At 49.3% G+C, this 20343-nt stretch overlaps 1 protein-coding gene across 2 annotated transcripts; it reads right to left on the minus strand.

The window, feature by feature from the left end:
- Positions 1 to 3373: 3373 nt before the first annotated feature.
- Positions 3374 to 20343, minus strand: CNNM3 (cyclin and CBS domain divalent metal cation transport mediator 3). 2 transcript variants are annotated; one of them, XR_006200634.1, is made up of 9 exons: positions 18984 to 20343; positions 11391 to 11534; positions 10312 to 10461; positions 9773 to 9942; positions 9472 to 9568; positions 8748 to 8881; positions 7928 to 8066; positions 5242 to 5341; positions 4623 to 4698 (listed from the first exon to the last, which is right to left on the minus strand). XR_006200634.1 is itself a non-coding variant. In XM_042932088.1 (8 exons), exons 1-8 carry the CDS (start codon positions 20308 to 20310, stop codon positions 4634 to 4636), a joined length of 2226 nt encoding a protein of 741 aa, XP_042788022.1. In that variant the 5' UTR covers positions 20311 to 20343; the 3' UTR covers positions 3374 to 4633. The 2 variants fall into 2 exon arrangements, 1 of the variants encoding a protein (XP_042788022.1); XM_042932088.1 differs by lacking the exon at positions 5242 to 5341 and having other exon boundaries at positions 3374 to 4698.

Here is a 20343-nt window from a genome sequence, read left to right on the forward strand (position 1 = left end):
AATGAAAATAGTACTTAGATGTAAATCTAACAAAACATTTAAGGACTTGTATGCTGAAAACTTCAATACAATGATGAACAAAATTAAAGGAGAGTTAAAATAAATGGAGACCTACCTTGTTCGTGGATTGGAAGATGAGACCTAGTAAAGATGTCAATTCTCCCCAAATTGACGTACAGGTTTAATGCAGCTCCTACCAAAAATCCCAGCAAGATTTTTTTTGTAGATAAGATTACTTAGAAACTCATAGCTAAAACATCTTTGAAAAATAAAATGGGAGGAACTGGTCTACCCGACTTCAAGACTTAATATAAAGCTATGGTAATCATGACTGTGGAATTAATGGAGTGACAGAGACAGATCAGTGAATGGAACAGAACAGACAATGCAAACATAGAAATATGCCCAACTGATTTTTGACAAAGGTGCAAAAAAAAAATGTAATAGAGGAATGCCTTTTCAACAACTGGTGCCAGAGCAACTGGACATCTATAGGCTGAAAAAACAAACCCTTGGGGCACCTGGGTGGCTCTCAGTTGGTTAAGCATTCAACTCTTGATTTCAGCTCAGGTCATAATCTCACAGTTCATGAGATCCAGCCCTGTGCTGGATCTGTGCTGACAGCAGGCTCTGTGCTGACAGCAGAACCTGCTTGAGATTCTCTCTCTCCCTTCTCTCTCTGCCCCTCCCCTGCTCACGTGCACTTGCTATGCCTCCCTCTCTCAAACATTAAAAACAAAAATAACCTAAATCTTGCACAAAAATTAACTCAAATGGATCACAGACTTAAACGTAAAACATAAAACTGTAAAGATTGTACAAAAAACAGGAGGGGCACCTGGACATCTCAATCAGTTAAGTGTCCAGCTTTGGCTCAGGTCATGATCTCTTGATTCCTGGGGTTAAGCCCCACATTGGGCTCTGTGTTGACAGCTCAGAGCCTGGAGCCTGCTTTAGATTCTGTGTCTTCCTCTCTCTCTGCCCCTCCCCTACTTGCACTCTCAGAAACATTTGAAAAATTAAAAAAAAACAAAAACAAAAACAAAACAGACAATCTTTGGGATCTAGTACTAGGTAAAGATTAGACATGATACCAAAAGCACAATCCATAAAAGGAAACGGGTAAACTGGAGTTCATCAAAATTAAAAACTTTTCCTTTATAAAGAATCCTGTTTAGAATATGAAAAAAATAAGGGACTGGGAGAAAATGTTTGCAAACCAAAAATCCAACAAAGGCCTAGTATTTAGAATATATAAAGAATTCAAAACAATAGTGAAAGACCAAACCAATTACAAATGGGCAAAAAGAGGGGCACCTGGGTGGCTCAGCTGTTTGAGCGTCCAACTATTGGTTTCAGTTCAGGTCATGGTCTCGCGGTTCGTGAATTCGAGCCCCTCACTGGGCTCTGCGCTGACAGTGCAGGGCCTGCTTGGGATATTCTCCCTCTCTCTCTGACCCTCTCCTGCTCGTGCTCTCAAAATAAACAGAACTTAAAAGAAAATGGGCAAGGGGCACCTGGGTAGCCCAGTCAGTAAATGTTCAACTTCAGCTCAGGTCATGATCTCACAGTTGTGGGTTCGAGCCCCACATCAGGCTCTGTGCTGACAGTTCAGAGCCTGGAGTCTGTTTCACATTCTGTGTCTCCCTCTCTCTCTCTGCCCCTCCTCAGTTTGCACTCTCTCAAAAATAAAACATTAGAAAAAAATTAAAAAAAAAAAAAAGGCAAAAGAACAGGTATTTCACAAAATAAGCACATGAGAAGATACACATCAGCCATTCTGTTAATACAACTAGAAGCCACAAAGATATCACTACACACCTACCAGAATGGCTAAAATAAAAAATGGTGACAATACCAAATGAAGATTTAGAGAAACTGGATCACTCACACATCCCTAATAGGAACATAAAATTGTACAGCTAAAGACATGTAGCAGTTTGTTTAAAAAACTAACCATGCAGAGAGGCACCTGGGTGGCTCATTCAGTCAAGCCTCTGATGTAGGCTCAGGTCATGATCTCACTGTTCATGAGTTTGAGCCCTACTTCAGGCTCTCTGCTGGCAGTGTGGAGACCACTTAAGATCCTCTGACCTCCTCTCTTTCTGCCCCTCCCCCTGCCTTCTGCTGTCTCCAAAAATAAACAAAAAAAAAAAAAAAACCAAAACAACAACTATGCAATGACCATACAACCTAACAATTGCATTACTGGACATTTACCTCAGAAAACCAATGTTTACACAAAAACTTGTAATGAACGTTCATAGCAGCTTTATTCGGAATAGCCAAAAACTGGAAACCACCCAGATGTCCTTCAACGGGACAAGGAGTATATCAAGGAATACAATGCAGTAATCAAAAGGAATGAACTACTGACACACACAACAACCTGGATGTATCTCTGGAGTATTACGCTGAGTGAAAAAAGCCAATCCCAAATGGTTACATACTATATGATCTCACACAACATTCTTGAAATGACAAAATCTTAGAACAGTGGTTGCCAGGGATTAGGGATGGAGGCCAAGCGGGTGGGTGTGGTTCTCAGAGGGTGCCCGGAGGGAGATCCTCGTGGTGATGGGGTAGCTCTATCTAGGCTGAAGTGGTGGTTACACAAATCTACTTGTGACAGAGAACTATACACCCACATTGTGCTAGTGTCAGCTTCTGGGTTTTGATACTGTATTATAACTATGTAAGAAGTAACCATTAAGGAAAACTGGGTGAAGGGTACCTCTAGCTTTGCAACTTCCTATGAATCTGTAATGGTTTCAAAATAAAAAGTTAGTTAGAAAAAAAGTAAGCAATAACTCTAAATGCAACTTGGTATCCTGGATTGGATCCTGCAACAGAAAAAGGACATTATTGGAAAAACTGATATAATCCAAGTAAAGTCTGTAATTTAGTTAACAGTTTTGTACCAATGTTAATTTTTTCTTAGTTCTGATAAATGTACCAAGGTTATGTAAGATATTAACATTAAGGGAAAGGGTATATGGAACTCTTCTGGGAATCTAAAATTATTTCAGGGGCACCTGGCTGGCTCAGTCAGTAGAGTATGCAACTCTTGATCTCAAGGTTGGGAGCTCAAGCCCCACACTGGGGATGGAGCTTACTTTAAAAACAAAAAAAAAAAAATTGTTCCAAAAAAAAAATAAAATCCTGATACCCAGACCAATTAAATCAGGCTCCCTGGAAGGTGGGCCCCAGGTATCCCGTATTTTTAATTTACCAGGTGATTCTAATGTGCAGCCAAAGTTAAGAACCATTGTTCTGGAGACAGATGATGTCTAAGTATCTGTTTCCCAACCTGGGTTTGCTCTTAGACTTCCTTGAGAACAGTTTCTAAGTGAGCATGCCAATGTTCTTTGGCTTTCATTCCCACTAGTCCCAGATAAGGGATTCAAATTCCTTTGAGAAAAGTTCCAGAAATCCTCCTTCCTCCCTATCCAATCTGAGATCCTAGGTCTCTATGATGCCCCAGTTTCTACACCATTGAAGAACTGTGGAAGGTAAATGTGGGTAAACCAGAAGAAAAAGACAAATGCCTTCTTATTCCCAATTCTCTAAAACCCTGTAGTTAAGAATAGCAAAAAAGCAGAGAGCTGAAATGTTTCAGGGGTATAAAAAAACCTGATGTCCTGTTCTTTTTTTTTTTTTTTTTTTTTTAAGAAAGGGGATGAGGATCTGCCTGGTGTATAACCAACCTTCCCTCCTCCCCCTTGCTGTTCTCCCTGCAAATTACAGCCATACAGCTCTCCACAGAGGCCTAGGAAGAAGGTACAAAAACAGGTCTAGCAGTTGGTTAATCTCCCTGGGATCCAGCAACTAAGGATTAGGTGCAGCAGACCCCTTCCTCCCATGTATTACCTCTTCTTAAAACACAGAAAAAGACAAATACTGTTAGTGGCAACTAAGCAAGACAGGCTGAGAAGCAGAAAGAGCAGGACTCCTCAGTGCCACTGGGGGCCAGCTTGCTTGCTCAGGGCTCTGAGCTCAGGGCTCAGAGAAGCAACCTCCACAGGAGGGAGCAGGACAGTGGGACATACTTGTGGGTCATCGTGCTTCTTCTAGGTTTGGCACACGCAACAGGCAGGGGCATGTGCTTTGAAACATGGCATTGTAAGGGAAGCCAAATAGTTCACTGTGGCCAAGGTCATGGATGTGAACCCCCAGCCAAAACTAGTGCTCTTGGTTTGCTCAAAAAGTGCTGCCGGCAGCAGAAAGTTGGCAAATTAAAAGCAAAGTGAGTACAGGTAACGGCCACATAAAGGCAATAATCGTGCACTCACATCATGGCTTGGCCCAAAGAGGTATAAATACACTGCACTGTCACAGGGAGAAGGCTGGGTCCTGGGGACCGGAGATGACAGTGTTCTTTCCATTCCCTTCAGAAGCAGGCCTGGAGGGCTGCGCCCCAGCTAACCCCCATTTCCTAAAGGAGGGCAGGACCTGCTGAAGGCTCCTGGCACTGAGGTCTGGTTCTGAGGACAGCCCAAGACCGACATCTATAAGGGCCATCTAAAACGTGGCCTGGAGGGGATGGGGACAGGCTGACAGGAAGCTACTCCTCGGCTCTCCAGTTCCCCACGTGCTTGTCCATTGCCCACACCTGGGGCTGCCTGGCAAGCAGTTAAACCCCTGGGTTCCGCCCAGGGCTCTCCTCTGCTGGGAGGCCAGGTCTGCTGTGGTTGGGCCCTAGAGGAGAGAGGGAAAGGAAAATTAATATCAAAATCAGTAAAGGGAGCAGGCCTTATCAAAACCAAGTGTTAAAACTGTCTTCAGGAAAAGAAGGGGTGGGTAAGACAGAGGAGCCTCAGGACACCTCAGTATCAAGGCAGAGCTGGGAGTGATGAGTTAGGAAAATAGGCTAACTCCACATCACAAGAGAAAACCACTGGGAGGAGGGGATGCATCACTGAGAGGCAGGAAAGCAGGGCAGGGGGGTTCTGCTCACGGGAGGCCAAGGCCATAAATGCTGGACGAGAGGAGCCCGCCCTGGACAATAAAACACCTGCACTGGAAGGAAGGTTTAGTTTCCAGTGCCGAGTATTTCATGACCCCTCCTGTCTTCCAGAAAAATGAAAAGTAGGAACAAGGGACAGGAAGAGCCCACTCACCCTCCCACCCCCCAAGAGAAACACCTCCCAGGCAGGGGTGGGAGTGGGAGCGGTTTCCAGGGCTCCTCCCAGCAGCTAGAGGGCTGGGGAAGGAAAGCAAAGAGAAAGGGAAGATATTTACCTTGGGTGTTTTCTGAAAACAAAAAATGCTCACTAGTCCACAGTCAATTATCAACTGCAGTTTCCAAATGTGCCAAAGAGGGAAAGGTCTACGGGGAAGGCTAGAGAGAGCAGAGGGGAGAGAGACAAGAGGAAACCAGCTATGCAGCTGCGCCGGCAGGGCCTGTCGGCTTGGGCAGCACCGAGGGCACAGATGCGCTGGGCGGGGTCGGGGGCCTGGGTGGCGGCGTGCAAACACGCTGCCTGAGCCTCAGAACCAGAGGGAGCAGGAAGCGCAGCGTCTGGAGTGGACTCTCCCTTGGAAATCAGCTCTGTGAATGGTTGTTGCGCAGTAGTTACCCCGAGTTTGAAATGGCAGGCCAGGGGTCAGGAAACTTTCTGTAAAGGGCCAATATTTTTAGGGTTTGCAGGTCATATGGTTCCTGTGGCAACAATTCAACTCGGCTGTTGTAGCTAAAGGCAGCCATATACAACCCATAAACCAGCAGGTCGGGTCCAATAGGACTTTATTTACAAGAACCGGCAGCTGGCCAGTTTGCCGACCCCTGCTGTAGGCAGTTAAAAATGATTGTGCCTTCCAAGCATCTCAATAAAGGCATTTGTCTGCCAGGAAATCTAGTGCCAAAGTCAATCAGGGGATAGTTCTGACCTGCACTATTTAAGCAATGTCCCCAGCAACACCTCCATGTGTGCAGCGACACTAAGCTCTCCTGGTCAGCAGAGTGCCACCCACCAGAGAGACTGCAGCAAGAACTTTGGGAGCCGAGGCAGGAGCACAAGCACAGCAGGCAAGCCCCACTAGGGACAAATGTCAGGGCGCACTTAAGGGAGAAGCAACATCATGGCAACAGAACAGGGGATGCTAATCCATTACACAGAGGAAAATGACCCACAGAGCCACTGTAAATTACAGGTTTCCCTGCTTTCCCAAAGTAGAGTGTTGCTATGGAACCTTCTGTAAGCCAGAATGGCAGAGAGCGAAGATGCAACCACCATTTCATAAAGCAAAAGTCCTCTTCACATTTCTTTCAGTTAGTGAAAACAGGCACGGACGTAGATACTTTGTAAAAGCAAAGCAGCGCCAAGCAAACTTTCGGAGATACCTGTAGTCCCTTACAGGACTGCCCAATGAACAGCTGAAGCCAAAAAAGGACGGTAAAACACTGCATGTATAATAAAAAAGGAAATGAAGGAAAAACCATCCTTCTTAGATTTAGGTCTACACCTTGAAAAGAACATGTGCAGTCTGAGTAGCAGATGGACCCACACAGAGTTCAGGCTGAGAAAACCAAGACCAATGCTCACATTTTGAAAGAACAACATACTGGCTTTTGAGACCCAAGTCTAATGAGATGGTGTGAACCTCTATACAAGTGGCATCTCACAAAACAACAGTATCACAGTAAATACAGACCTGTGATCAGTCCTAAAAGGCAGACCACCACCTCTCAGCGCACGTTCACGGAGAAAAGGCTCAAACGCCCAGATCCAGGGTTTGAGCAGCACACCTCAAGCTGGGGCCCCCTTCTACCAACACAGAGATGAAGCACTCGGGCTGAGCCGCTAACGTGGCCCAGGGTGGGGCTTTCTGTCCCTTGCACCTACAGGTCACCTCTCAGAAAGTATCTTTCTACCATAAAAACATATTCGTGTTCTCAAGTGTGGGTTTAAGAAATCAGAGCTGTTCCCTATGAGACACCAAGGCCAAGGGCAGGCACAGGTTCCAAGCCAGAGTGCCTAGGTCTCTCTCTGCTTCTGACTCTTCATCTGTAAAATGCACCTTACCACTACCACCTCTGAAAATGGCTGGGAAGTTTTCTTGGATGAGTTAGGACAAGGAAAGCTCCTAGTACAGTGTCAGGCAGAGTAAGCGTTCAAATGAGTTCGGTGTCCCCACTGCAGAGTGCCCAGGGCAGCCGGTGGCCTCTGTGGAAGCCCCACCCACTCCTCCAGCACCACTCAGCCTTGGAGTGTATCTCTAACCCCAACTCAGGAGCTCAATCAGAATAAAAGTACCTTCTTGAGTAGTAAGGAAAATAAGTTCCCTGACTTTTTACCACTCCTACCCAAAGGCCTCTCTCCATAGGCTTTTTATTTTCCCTCCTTATGCTCTTGAAGGCATGGTTTGCCATCCCACAACCTACCCCACACTGCAAAGTCTATTTCTTCCAACGTGATACTCCTGCTCAAAGTGGAACCCTGGATCCGAAGGGCACGCCTTAAATATTAGCTTCACCTGACTGAATGTCTCAACAAGTACCCTTCTCGGTTTCTGGGATGGTGTCGACCAGCCACCTTCTGAGCCAGGCCCACTGGTGACCTAGATCTTCATTTTTCAGGTGACCTAACTCTAATCCTAAATGACCAAGAGTGTCTGAGCTTGACCTTATTCCCACTTAGCAACTATTCTCTAATTAAGTCAATCCATCCTAACAAGCCCTCCAGAGAAAATGCTAACTTAACATACTTTCAACGTCAGCTGGCCTACAGCGCAATGTCATCCAAGCTTTAAAACCAGTGAAAAGAGAAAGAGGAGAGGATGGGCAAAAAAGGGGACAAGGAAAGAAGAATGCAAGGCAGAGTGAGGGCAGAGAGAGTGAGTCTGTGTGTGCGAACAGCAAGGACGGCACAGGACATGAACTCCCTCTGGGCTGACACACGGTGGGATGTGGCCATGAGGGGCTCACCTGCTGCTGTGGCTGTCTTGTCACCGAGGAGCCTGATCTGGCTGCCTGGGATGACCTGGAGATCTGCGCTCTCCGGGGACTGTGGCAGGTTCTGGGCTCGAGTAGCCAGGAGTGCATTGAGGTACTGCAGCCGCGTGACCTAGAAGATAGGAAGCATTACCACGCAGGTGCGACTCGTGAAACCAGATGGATAAAGTGAGGTATGAAAGATCACACCTCTCCCTCCTGCCCACAAGCACCAGAACTAGGTGGGAGAGTCACACTCAGCAGGACCAAGAAAAACGAAGAACTTTAAGCAAGCCAAGGGAAGAGGGGAGCAATCAAGCAGTGTTTTTAAGATCTCAAAAGGAAACTGGGTGCAGTCCCAGTGACGGGACTAGACTGTCAGCAATCAGGCCTCCAGGGGCCAAGACCGTCTGTCCTTCAGAGCAAGTACAAGGCCGTGCTCTGTGTGTGAACTCTCAGGTTGACTCAACTAGAATCCACTCTTAATCCATACAAATTTGTGACCAGCTGGTTCAGCCCCTTGGGGACACAAAGCTGATTAAAAACCAGTACCCATGTGGGGCGCCTGGGTGGCGCAGTCGGTTAAGCGTCCGACTTCAGCCAGGTCACGATCTCGCGGTCCGTGAGTTCGAGCCCCGCGTCAGGCTCTGGGCTGATGGCTCGGAGCCTGGAGCCTGTTTCCGATTCTGTGTCTCCCTCTCTCTCTGCCCCTCCCCCATTCATGCTCTGTCTCTCTCTGTCCCAAAAATAAATAAAAAACGTTGAAAAAAAAAAAACAAAAAAAAAAACCAGTACCCATGACCAGCCCAGTCACCTTAATGAACTGTAGGTCGGAGAGGGCCCGCACGGTGTAGTCAGGACAGTACGCAGACAAGCGGCCACCATCGGTTGGCTCAGACTGCAGGTCATGGCGGATGGGCTGGAGCGAGGACACTGGGGACTGGTGAACTATCAGAAGAAACAAACACTGACATCTCTGGTGGGGACAAATGCAGTCTCTAACATCCACCTCACAGATAGCTAGAACATAGAGAAGGATGGCAAGCACACTTCCTCCTGGGAAAGGCTAGCAGGGGTAGGAGCGAGCAACAAAGATGAGCCCCAAAGAAATGCTGCCCATTCCCTCAACGCAGCACAGAGATGAGAAAAGCCAGCCTGTCCCAAAGAGCAATGTCTGACAGGACAAGGCAACTGGGTGGTTCAGTCCATTAAGTGTCCGACCCTTGATTTCAGCTCAGATCGTGATCTCACAGCTCATGAGATTGAGCCCCAAGTCAGACTCTGACCTGACAGCTCAGAGATTATCTTGGGATTCTCTCTCTCCCTCTCTCTGCCCCTCCCCCCGCTTGCTTGCTTGTGAGTGTGCATGTGTGTGTACTCTCTCAAATGAACATTAACACAGACACACACACACACACAGGAACACCTGGAAGAAAGGGAGGCCAGGACCTTTCCCCCAGCAAGCAGCCAGGAAGGTCAGACTCTGCCCAGCCCAGCAGCTGAACCCAGCATTCCACTCCCAGAGGGCTGCGACTTACCTGAGGACGGTGCTGTCAGGGCAGATACTCCATAGTAGGTGAAGGCCCCATTCTCAAACTTCAGGCCCTCTTTCCCGATCTCCACCTCAACCCTGCCCTGGGAGGTGTAGGGAAAGGGAGGAAGGAGGAGCAGGGAAAGAAACAGATGCAGACAGATTACCTTTCCTGCCGGAAGAGAGCACAAGGAGAAAGCAGCAACCCCAGTTATTCAGGGGGTGTGTATCTGGATGATCCTCCCTCTTCTCAGACCCTTCCCTAGTTTCTGAGCAAGTGGGAGGCCCCAGTCTGGGCTCCCAGTTACCTGCAGGATGAGAATGAAATAATCCACCGGCTGGCTGCGCTGGTACAGGTAATGGTGGGCAGCCAGACGGTTGCTCTCGTCAAACCTCACTTCCTGGTTGACGCTGGGATGCTTCAGCAGGTGCAGCAGGACCTTCTCGGAGATTCGCAGGGGGCTGAATACATCCACCTCTGCCCCGTGGTGGAAAAAAGGGACAGTGTCCACCAGGCCCAAAGTGGCCTGCACAGCCACACCCGACTCCTGCTGCCCCACATGAGCCAAGTCACCTCCCCAATACAAGAGAACTGGGCAGGCACACACCCACCCGCTGCTGTGGCTCGCCAGAGGTGGCACCAGCCTGGCCCCAGCTCTCAGCCACCTGGCAGACAGGAGCTGCCACTCAGGTGCCCTGAGATGCTGACAGGGCTACAGAGAGAAGCACATGTTCTGGACACTGTCCTTACTGGGAATGAGGGGACACCTGGTGTCCGCCTGGAGGTCTCCTGACCCACTGGATGGGGAGCAAGAGAGCAAAGACAAGGCCCACCCTTCACCCTCACCTCGGGACAGGAAGCGCTGGGTGGCCAAGAGCAGCTGAGGCGAGATTTTCACTTTATATTCATCGTCAGACACCTTGAACAAAGAGAATTCCTCTTTCCGCCTGAGAGGGGCACTCAGAGAAGCAGGCTTCTTCCTCACTGTGGCATCTCCTACAATGGCAAGAAGGCCTGCTGAGCCATCAGTAGCCCTCCAATCAACACAACCAAGCCAAGGCCTGGAGGTTCTTGGGGATGGGAGGGGGCAGCAACCCATATTCTTGCTATATCCCGAGGGAGTATGGAAAGCGACTGCTCCTCTCCTCAGAGTTGGGAGATAATACTGGTATAACAGCAAGACCACTTGTAAAAATAATAGACATTCTTGGTCATTAAGAGACCCCTCACCAGAAAGCACATGTTTGCAGATAACTGGTGCTAAACAGCAGCAGCTAACCTGATGTCTGCACGCCTATGGCAACCTGAGGCACCAAACTAAAGAGGCTGCATTTGGGGGACAGATGCATGGGCAAAGTGATTCACCTGATAACAAACAGGGGTGGGGTGTTCAGTGTCCCAAGTGTGCATGTGAGACCTCAGCCATCGAGCATGGGTTCTGCGTCTACCCTACAGATCTCAGCCATCATCCCAAGAGGCAGACACTTCTAAGACAGGCCCCAGAGTCTTGTTTTGGAAAGACCCTCTTAGCAGTAAAGAATGGGATACCTGGAGGAAACGTTTCCGTACTGTACAAAAGAACATGAGAAAGTAAGGGCCAAGGCAAACAGGAGACTGGGAAAGGCCCATAAAGGGCAGAGTGTCCCCTCTGTGCTGGAGAAACCAAACAATGCAGCTATGATGAGAGCCCCAGGCAAGCACTGAGACTGTAAAGGCCGTGGCTCCCCAGCCAGGCGCAGGTGTGGGGCCTCGGACACCTGACCTGAGGCAGGGCTAAAGGGAGAGGGGCCTGGCTAGGTAACAGCTCTGACTGGAGATCCAGCCTCATTTTCAGCAACACGGAGACCTACTGTCCTCTGATGCACACAATACATCTCAGTAGGCTTAAATGTTGAGATGGAACACTACCAGTAGTCAAGACTCACGGTAATCCTCAGACTCATCCAGGATCTCAGACTTGATGATCTCCTCAATGACGTCCTCCAGGGTGACCAGGCCCAGCACCTCGTAGAAGGGGTCACCTTCACCCTCGTTGTTCACCCTCTGCACGATGGCCAGGTGGGACTTCCCTGGGGGAGGGGACACTCAGATTACAGCTTGCCAGGGGCCTCCCGTTTTGCTTACTCCCACCTGTGACAAGCTCACCAAAGGGACAGAAGTTGATGTTTTTCCTACAAGGTGCCAAGCACAAGGTGGGACTCACTTTACATCGAAGGAACCTAGATCTCAGACACTGTGTTCACCCGCACAAGGGCACCCAGGCAGTGGCAGAGCAGACTCAGCCTCTGGTCTAAATGAATGTGGCATAGACAAGGATGCATCAGACTAAGACAGGTGCAATAGGGTTGCACACACAAGGGCACCAACTCCAGAAACACAGCCTCCTCTGGGACAATCTAAATGGCAGAGCAGAGAGGGGCCACCCAGTGACTCTCCTAGGAAAGTTTTCCCAATTCGGAATGCTGTCCTTTATTTCCAGAAGCCAAGGTCTATGAAAGTTATCCAGGGAGAAGATGGTAAATGGTAATCAGCCAGTCAGAGCCCCAACTGTGTGGGAGGAAGAGCAGCAGCCTGGAACTGTTCACTTTCCTCTTCTTCAGATTAGCTTTCTGTTTGTTTCTTTGATAAAGAAATGTAAGCTTGAAAAAGCCCAAGCCTCAGAGTGCTGGGGAATATTGAGAAAACTTCAAGAATCTACTTTTTTTATCTACGAAACTTTATACCTGTCCAAAAGAAAAAAAATGCAAGCTACCTAGGTCATTGTAAATTTCTGAGTAGCCACATTAAAAAACAAAAACCAAACCAAACCAAAAAAAAAAAAAAACCACAGGTGAAATTAATTGACAGCATATTATTAACTCAATATAGCCAAAATATTTCAACATTCAATCAATATAAAAACATCAAAACAGGGACCCCTGGCTGGCTTAGTCAGTGGAGCATGTGCGTCTCGAGTTCCGGGTTGTGAGTTTGAACCCCAAGTTGGTACAGAGATTACTTAAAAATAAAATCTTAAAAAAAAATTAAAATAAAAATTAATTAATTAAAAATTTAAATAAATTAGGGGTGCCTGGGAGGCTCAATCGGTTAAGCTTTTGACTCTCGATTTCAGCTCAGGTCATGATCTCCTGGTTCGTGGGACAGAGCTCCACATTGGGCTCTGCACTGACAGCACAGAACCTGCTTGGGATTCCCTCCCTTCCCCCTCTGCCCCTCACCTGCTATCTCTCTCTCTCAAATACATAAATTTTTTTTTAATAAAAATTTTTTAAAGATTGAAACATATTTTCCTTTTTTGCACTGTCTTTGAAGTCTGGTGTGTGTTAGGCACTTCCAGCACACCTCAGACCAACTACCTTTCAAGAACTTGACAGCCACATGTGGGCAGGGGCTGCAGAAGGGGTTGTGCAGGACTAGGATACAGAACTAAGAGAAACTCACCTCAGCCTTTGTTACTGATGAAAAAAACTTAAGGTAAAAGCTAGCCTGGATCCACGTAAGGGAGTATTTGCTTCAAAAATCTCTCAGTTTAAAAAAAAAAAAAAAAAAAGAATCTTTCAGTAAAGAAAAAAGTCAAGTTCACTTCTTTGTGTGAATAATACTTTACATACCTTGGGTTTAATTACAGTGTGGTGAACAGAGTTCAGAAACACACTCTCTGGAACTCTGTCTGGCACACACTGCCTTATTCTTTCAGCATCCATGCCCCACCCCGCCAGTGTCAGGTGCAGGAAGACCTCTGCTCCAACTTTAGATTGAACAAAATGTCCAGTCAACCAAAAGCTATTATTATTAGACCACTGGTCAGATCATCAAGAAAGGAATGAGGCTCTAAAAGAATAAAAAGAAAACACTTAACTATATTTCATCAAATCTAAGATGTCCTCAATTGTGAGATACATCCTGATTGCAGAGAAGTTCAAACACAAAAAAATGTGCACCTGAGACGTGAAGGATTGCAGCATTTCGTGCCTACTGTGTGCTGGCCACTAAGGGCTTTATTCAGTTATTAACTTACAAATCCTTCAACAACTCTATGAAGGAACAGAACATTATTCCCATTTACAATTTGCAGAGAAAACTGAGACCAAGAGAAGGTTCAGTGACTCACCCAAGTGCAAAACCTGGATTTGATGGGGCACCTGGGTGACTCAGTCAGTTAAGCATCTGACTTCAGCTCAGGTCATGATCTCACAGTTCTTGAGTTTGAACCCCACATCAGGCTCTCTGCTGTCAGCACGGAGCCTGCTTCAGATCTTCTGTTCCCCTTTCTCTCTGCCCCTCCCCTGCTTATGTCTGTGTGCACTCTCTCAAAAAAAAAAAAAAAAAAAAATTAAAAACCCCCCAAAACAAAAAAAACATGGGATTTGAACCCAGGCAGTTGGCTCCTGAATCTGTTCTCTTAACCACCACACTCAACTGACTTTCACTGAAGAGAACAAAAAACCCGAATCTTAGGAAATCCTCCTCTCTGGGTGAGTTACACGTGGCCAAGGTACTCTCTCCAGCACAGGAGCCCTTCTAAAGAAAAGTATCGTTTTCTAGGATGCTCTAACATCCTCAGACAAAAATTAAAGGCAGAAATGACTATACCATCTTTCCCGCTTCCAGGAGGAAAAGGCCAGGGGTTGCCTAGAACTACCTGCTCTTTCCTGCTGAGACAGAAGCACTGAATGAGGAACTCAGCATTTCTAGATGCTTCCCAGCACTGGGTATCTGTGCTGGGAATGGTTCACACTGGCAGACAGACATCATTTCTACAAGGGCCAAGGCAAGGCCCTTGTAGGACAGCCCTCATGGGGAAACACCAAAGCTCAACATACAATTTTGGTCAGATTCTGGGAACCAGAGCCCAGGTTCTAGATGACCATCTAAGAGAACTCATTTCAGCTCCATTCTTCCAGAATGCCAGTCGCTTTGGCATGTTACCTTTAGAATGGATTAACTTCTCCCTTGCTTTCAAACAGTTTTTTTTAATTTTTTTTAATGTTTATTTATTTTTGAAAAAGAGAAAGACAGGCAGACCATGAGTGGGAGAGGGGCAGAGAAAGGGAGACACAGAATCCGAAGCAGGCTCCAGGCTCTGAGCTGTCAGCACAGAGCCTGATGTGGGGCTCAAACTATGAGCAGAGCAGAGAGATCGTGTCCTGAGATGAAGTCAGATGCTTAATGAATGAGCCACCCAGGTGCCCCCAAATGTTTTTGTTTTTGTTTTTGTTTTGAGAGAGAGGAATGCCATGTGCAAATGGAGAAAGTGACAGAGGGAGAAAGAGACTCTTAGGCAGGCTCCATGCTAAGCATGATGTGGGGCTCGATCCCACAACCCTGGGATCATGACCGGAGTCTAAATCAAGAGCCGGATGCTTAACCAACTGAACCACCCAGGTGCCCCACTTTCCAACTTCTGTAAAACAGGCACAAGTTTCTCAGTGGCCTGCCACATGCAATGACTCAATATCAAACAGATGAAAGCAAAGCCCTTGAAAGATCCCCTAACACAATGGCCATGTGGTTTATCTCTAGACAGAATGTCCAAGGGGTCCAGAAGGCAACCATGAAAAAGTAGTAGGGGTACACACAGAACAAGCAGCTGGAGGGATTAAAGTTTATTTCTCATCTGATAGGATAAAAACGTCCTGAAAATATACAGGCCCCTGGCTGGCTGGAAACACTAACACAGACCCTAGGACGGCTGCCTACAGGCTCTCCCCAAGCAAGTTCTACGGAGCCACAGACAAGGGGGCAGATGGTTCATCTTACCAACATCAACCAGAAAGCCCTGCAAAAGCTCTTGGGAGTTTTAATTTCAGTTAGCAAGCTCAAATGTACTCAATTATATGGATGCTAGAGGACTCTTCCATAATGTCTAATTTCTAGAATATTTGTAAAAATGCAGTTGGAGTTTAAATTCCTTTGCCTTCCTTTACCTTTTAATATATTATTTATTTGTTTATTTGTTTTTGAGACAGACAGAGCGTGAGCAGGGGAGGGGTAGAAAGACACACACACACACACACACACACACACACACACACACACAGAATCTGAAACAGGCTCCAGGCTCTGAGCTATCAGCACAGAGCCTGACGCAGGGCTCAAACTCACAGACCATGATTATCATGACCTGAGCTGAACTGACTGAGCCACCCAGGCGCCCAACCTTCCTTTATTTTTTAAAGCAACTGTGGGAACATGTCCTAGGGGAAAAGTGCCAGGGTAACATTCCTCACAACAGCTCTGACTCTTTTCAGAATCATGGGGATCCTCTGGCCTCTGACAGTGAACCAGAACTCAGTTCATTTAGGATATGTGCTGCCGAAGCGAGCACCAGAACTCAGTTCATTTAAAGCAGAGACTTTGAAAAGCTCACGCATCCTAATTCCTCCTTTGGTTGAAGGTCCTTGAATGTTTTCATTAGGGAGTTGACAAAGATGACAGGATTAAAAGCTCTAAAACAACACATGTTATTTACCACAACTCCAAAGTATTCACACTTCCTGGTAATGTTTGCACAAAATAATCGGTGTCATCTCAAGTCTGCACACTAAGGGGCACCTCACCAGAGAAGGTGCCTCTCCCAGACTATAAAGTTCCAAAACAGACGATGCTCTGAAGGAATGAAAGGAACAGGGCCGGAATGGTAGCTGCCAAGATGCCAAGGACTCCAGCTTCAGGAAATTCAGAGGGCACCACCACCTCACACACTTGGCAGAGAGATGGGAAGGGAATCGATTTCTAAAACCTCAGGCGCCATAAAGGCTGCAATACGCCCTTTGTTCATAAACAGAATGAAGAAAGGGGTAAGGCTACAAAGGACTTCAATGAGGAAAAATAGGTATCTACCAAAGGACTGCACTGCAAAGAGAAGCAGAGAAGCCTGCCCAATGTCAGAGGAAAGATATAGCCAACCTGCCCTGAGAATGCCCCTCACCTGCCACAGGAAGAGGAAGGCAAGGAGGACTGAAGAGCTTCCCATTCAACCTTCAGGTTCCCCAGAGCTGCTCCGAGTCCACCACCCCAGAACAGGAGCAGCCCAGACTGTGGGCCTTCTCTCCCCACCGGCTCCTTCCTATCAACATTTAAACCCAAAGACACCCAACTCGCCCATCTTAAAACCAAAGAGCTAAGGCCTTCTCCCCTGCCAGTTCTCTCCCAACCACTGCTCTCTGGCTTCCTCTTTGTAGCCATACCTCATGGAAGGTCCATCTACTTCAACTGTCACGTTCCATCACCCCACACCGTAGCACCAAATCTGCTCTCTCAAAGGTCAAGGGTATCCTGGTTGCTGGATCCAAATGACATGACGCTGGCTTCTCCTGAATCATTCACCTTCCCTTGGTAAGTGGTCTCTTCCCTTAGCTTCTAGGACGTTCTAAACCTCTGGCTCTCCTCAGCAGCCTCTCCTCTGCTACCCTCCATCCCTTTTATGCTTGTGCCCTCAGGGGGTTAGGCCTTTTGCACCATTCCTGTGGCTTGACTGAGGGACCACTGCTATAACAACAACCAGATCTTTATCTCCTGCTTGGGTCTTTACCTCCTATTTCTCATCAACTGGTATAGCCTGCCTCTTGGGACACTGCACAGACAAATCCCAAATTCCAGTGTTCAGAACAAATTCGTCTGTGCCACCCCCCCCCCCACCACAATGATCCCCTTCTCTGTAAGTGCTCTGCTTCAGAGAAGGCTAACACCACCCCCAAGCCAGAAACCCCAAGCCTCACCTTCAGCTCCTCCCTCTCACTCCACAGCTCTTCAGCGAACCACAAAGCCCTCTCAATTCCACCTCTGAATACCCTCTTGGACCTCCTCTCCAGGCCCACTGTACACCCCTGTTCAGCCTTCCAGCATTTCTTAGCTGGACCCCCACTCATTGGTCTCTACACCCGTCAGTGCTCTGCTCAAAGTCAGCGCCCAAAGATCAAGTCCAGGGGCGCCTGGGTGGCTCAGTCGGTTAAGCGTCCGACTTCAGCTCAGGTCACGATCTCACGGTCCATGAGTTCGAGCCCCATGTCGGGCTCTGGGCTGATGGCTCAGAGCCTGGAGCCTGCTTCCAATTCTGTCTCCCTCTCTCTCTGCCCCTCCCCCGTTCATGCTCTCTCTGTCTCAAAAATAGATAAACGTTAAAAAAAAATTACAATAAAAACTAAATACTAAGGGCAAGAAAAAATTTAAAAAAAAAAAAAAAAGATCAAGTCCAGCCTTCCCAGGGTCTCAAGCTGGGAGGTGGCAGGGGCACGATGGAACCTTCCTCTATGGACTCCAGGACCTGAAGTGCTGGCCACCAGGCCACAAGAACTTCCACTGCCTGGGAGACTACAGTGGCCCAGAGAAGAGTACTTACCATCAGGAAGTCTGGCCCCCACCAGGGGCTTCCCTCCCCAGAGAGGGGCTGCATAGCCACTTTTTGGGGAAACAGCCAAGAGCAACCAAGAAATTCTCAAGCAAAGCAGTCAGAGCTGTGGAGCAAAGTCTCCCACACAATCCTAAGGTACAGTAATGACAGTAACTGCCCAACTATTCAACACCCATGCGGCCTGGGGCCAGGAGACTTCACAGCTGCCAAGCAGATCAGGAGCCTCCGCTCTCTGGTAAAGACCCTGCCTCACATTATGCAGCCTTTAGGGTCAAGCCCATCCACAGCCCTGGGTGTCCCCCATGCTTATCCTGCAGGAGTTCAGGTGTGAGAAGCATGGCCAGTGGACAAAGAGCAGCCAAGCTCTGGGGAACACACCCAAGCCTGCCAATGGAGAGGACTAGAGAGGAACCCACACCTTCACACCCTTGGGACCCTTGGGAGGGTGGGTCTCACTTTTTACTAGCAACCTTAGAGTTGCTCAGATAAACCAAGGTGAAAAGAGAGGGTGAAAATGTGGAGTTAAGGGAGACCCAGAGAGACCTTACTCAGCATGAGAAAAGGGGAAGTTAAAACAAACAAAAAAGACCAGACAAAGGGGAGACTAAATCAGCATCCATAAAGTTGTTTCTGGTGAAATCAAAGCGGAAGTTTCTTTCACATCTGCAGGAAATTAGGAATCATTCCTTCTGTTATCAGCAAAGCAACAGCTCATCAGTGGCCTTAACAATGATCCCTGGAAACATCACAGACCAAACTAATTTGATATTATGTGTACAAATAACAGCGTCCAGGTAACTTGAGACTATACTCTTTTCTTTATTCTTTTAGTTTCTATTTAAGAATTTAGACCTATTACAAAGCCAAAACTCACAAAAATGACACTGACAAAAAAAGCTGGTGGGTTAGAACCAAGTGGGCATAGCTCCCCAAATTAGGCCTACAAGGAAAGAGGGGATTTTGCTGTCTATACCGCTCTAAAAGTCAGCTTTTAAATGATATTTCAAAAGGTCACTGACAGCTGCAAGGGCATCATCTAAAAGGCCACTCGGAGGTCTCACTGCCCTCCATAAAGATGGGACCCTTTCGTTGAGACTTCCATAAACCCCCACTTTTTCCAGCGGAGGGCTCTGGCATTCGTGTCTCCTCCCCAATATCCCGTTACCTCGTTTGAACTCCTCCAGGACAGCGTCCAGCTTGGTGTCGTTGAAGACGAAGTGGAGTGGATGGTTGTAAAAGCGGGTGATGGTGCTGAGTGGTGTGCAGTCTTCGGGGTCCACGAAGGCCAAGTCCTTGAGGTAGAGCATGTCCACGATGTTGGAGCGCTCCTCCTCGTACACCGGGATGCGCGTGTAGCCGCTCTGCATGATGCTGGCCAGGACGCCGAAGTCCAGCACGGCGCTGGCGTCCAGCATGAAGCAGTCCTCCAGCGGAGTAAGCACGTCCTCTACGGTCCGACAGCGCAGCACGCCTTTGCTGAGATCGCTGTAAGGGTCGCCGCCCCCGCGCGCCAGTTCCAGCACGCGCTCGCGCAGCCTCCCGGGCCGCGCCGCCAGCTCCAGCAACTGGCCCACGGGCAGCGCCACTGGCAGGGTCAGCAGCACGGCCAGGCGGCTGAGGAGCAGCGCGCGCGGCGCCAGTGCCAACGCCCAGCGCCCGCTCACGGCGGCCGGCACCACCTCGCCCACCAGGAACACGAGCCCCGCGCTGCCTAGCACGGCGGGCACCGCACGCTGGCCTGCCGCGCGGTACAGCAGCACCGCCAGCGCCGTCTGCGCCAGGCTGGCCAGCAGCAACAACGCTCCCAGGGCGCAGCCGGCCCAGCGCCGCGTGGGCTCCAGGCGCCGCGCCGCCGCACGCTCGGCCTCCGAGCCGCTCTCGCGCAGCACCTGCACCTCGGCGGGCGCCAGCGCCAGCGCGCTCAGTTGCAGGCCCCGCGCCAGCGCCGCTAGAGCCAGCAGCCCCGCCGCCCCTAGGCCCAGCGCCCAGGGCGGCGCCGCCTCCTCAGCTGCCGCGCCGCCCGGCTCCACGCGCACTGCCTCGGCGCGCAGGCGCAGCAGCGCGCTCCACTCGCCCGTGGGGGCCGCCGTCTCCTGGGCCGCCGAGCCATCCGGCTCCCCGCGCACCGCCAGCAGCGCCGAGTGCGGGCGCGCGGCCTCGGCGCGCAGGCGCAGCAGCGCGCGCCACTCGCCCGTGGGGGCCGCCGCCTCCTCGGGCGCTGCGGCCGGCCCGCCCTCGGGGCAGCCCGCCCCCTCGGGGGCCACCCAGGACCAGGAGCTGTTGGCCAAACCCGAGCCGAAGACGCGCAGGCGGAAGGTGGCCTCCGACGCGGCCCGCACCTCTCCTCCGCGCGCCCACCCCGCGTCCGCGGCTCCGTCTTCTTCCAGACACACACCCAACACTCGCGGGCCCGACGCCGCCTCTCCGGCGGCGTTGCCCAGGCAGAGCGCGGCGAGCAACCAGCCTAGCCGACCCGCCGCCGCCGCCGCCATCGCCTGCTGCCCCCTCTCGGCCTCCCGCGCAGC

Source organism: Panthera leo, chromosome A3 (genome assembly GCF_018350215.1).
Source record: "Panthera leo isolate Ple1 chromosome A3, P.leo_Ple1_pat1.1, whole genome shotgun sequence".
Taxonomy (NCBI): domain Eukaryota; kingdom Metazoa; phylum Chordata; class Mammalia; order Carnivora; family Felidae; genus Panthera; species Panthera leo.

What these genes read in the sequence shown, in the direction of transcription:
- CNNM3 (XM_042932088.1), bottom strand. Translation starts at nt 20,310, where the DNA reads ATGGCGGCGGCGGCGGCGGGTCGGCTAGGCTGGTTGCTCGCCGCGCTC. An exon ending in CCTGGAGGAGTTCAAACGAG is followed by an intron (nt 11,535 to 18,983) that starts GTAACGGGATAT and finishes CCCCTCCCCCAG; the next exon opens with GGAAGTCCCACCTGGCCATC. An exon ending in ATTTCATTCTCATCCTGCAG is followed by an intron (nt 9,569 to 9,772) that starts GTAACTGGGAGC and finishes TACACCTCCCAG; the next exon opens with GGCAGGGTTGAGGTGGAGAT.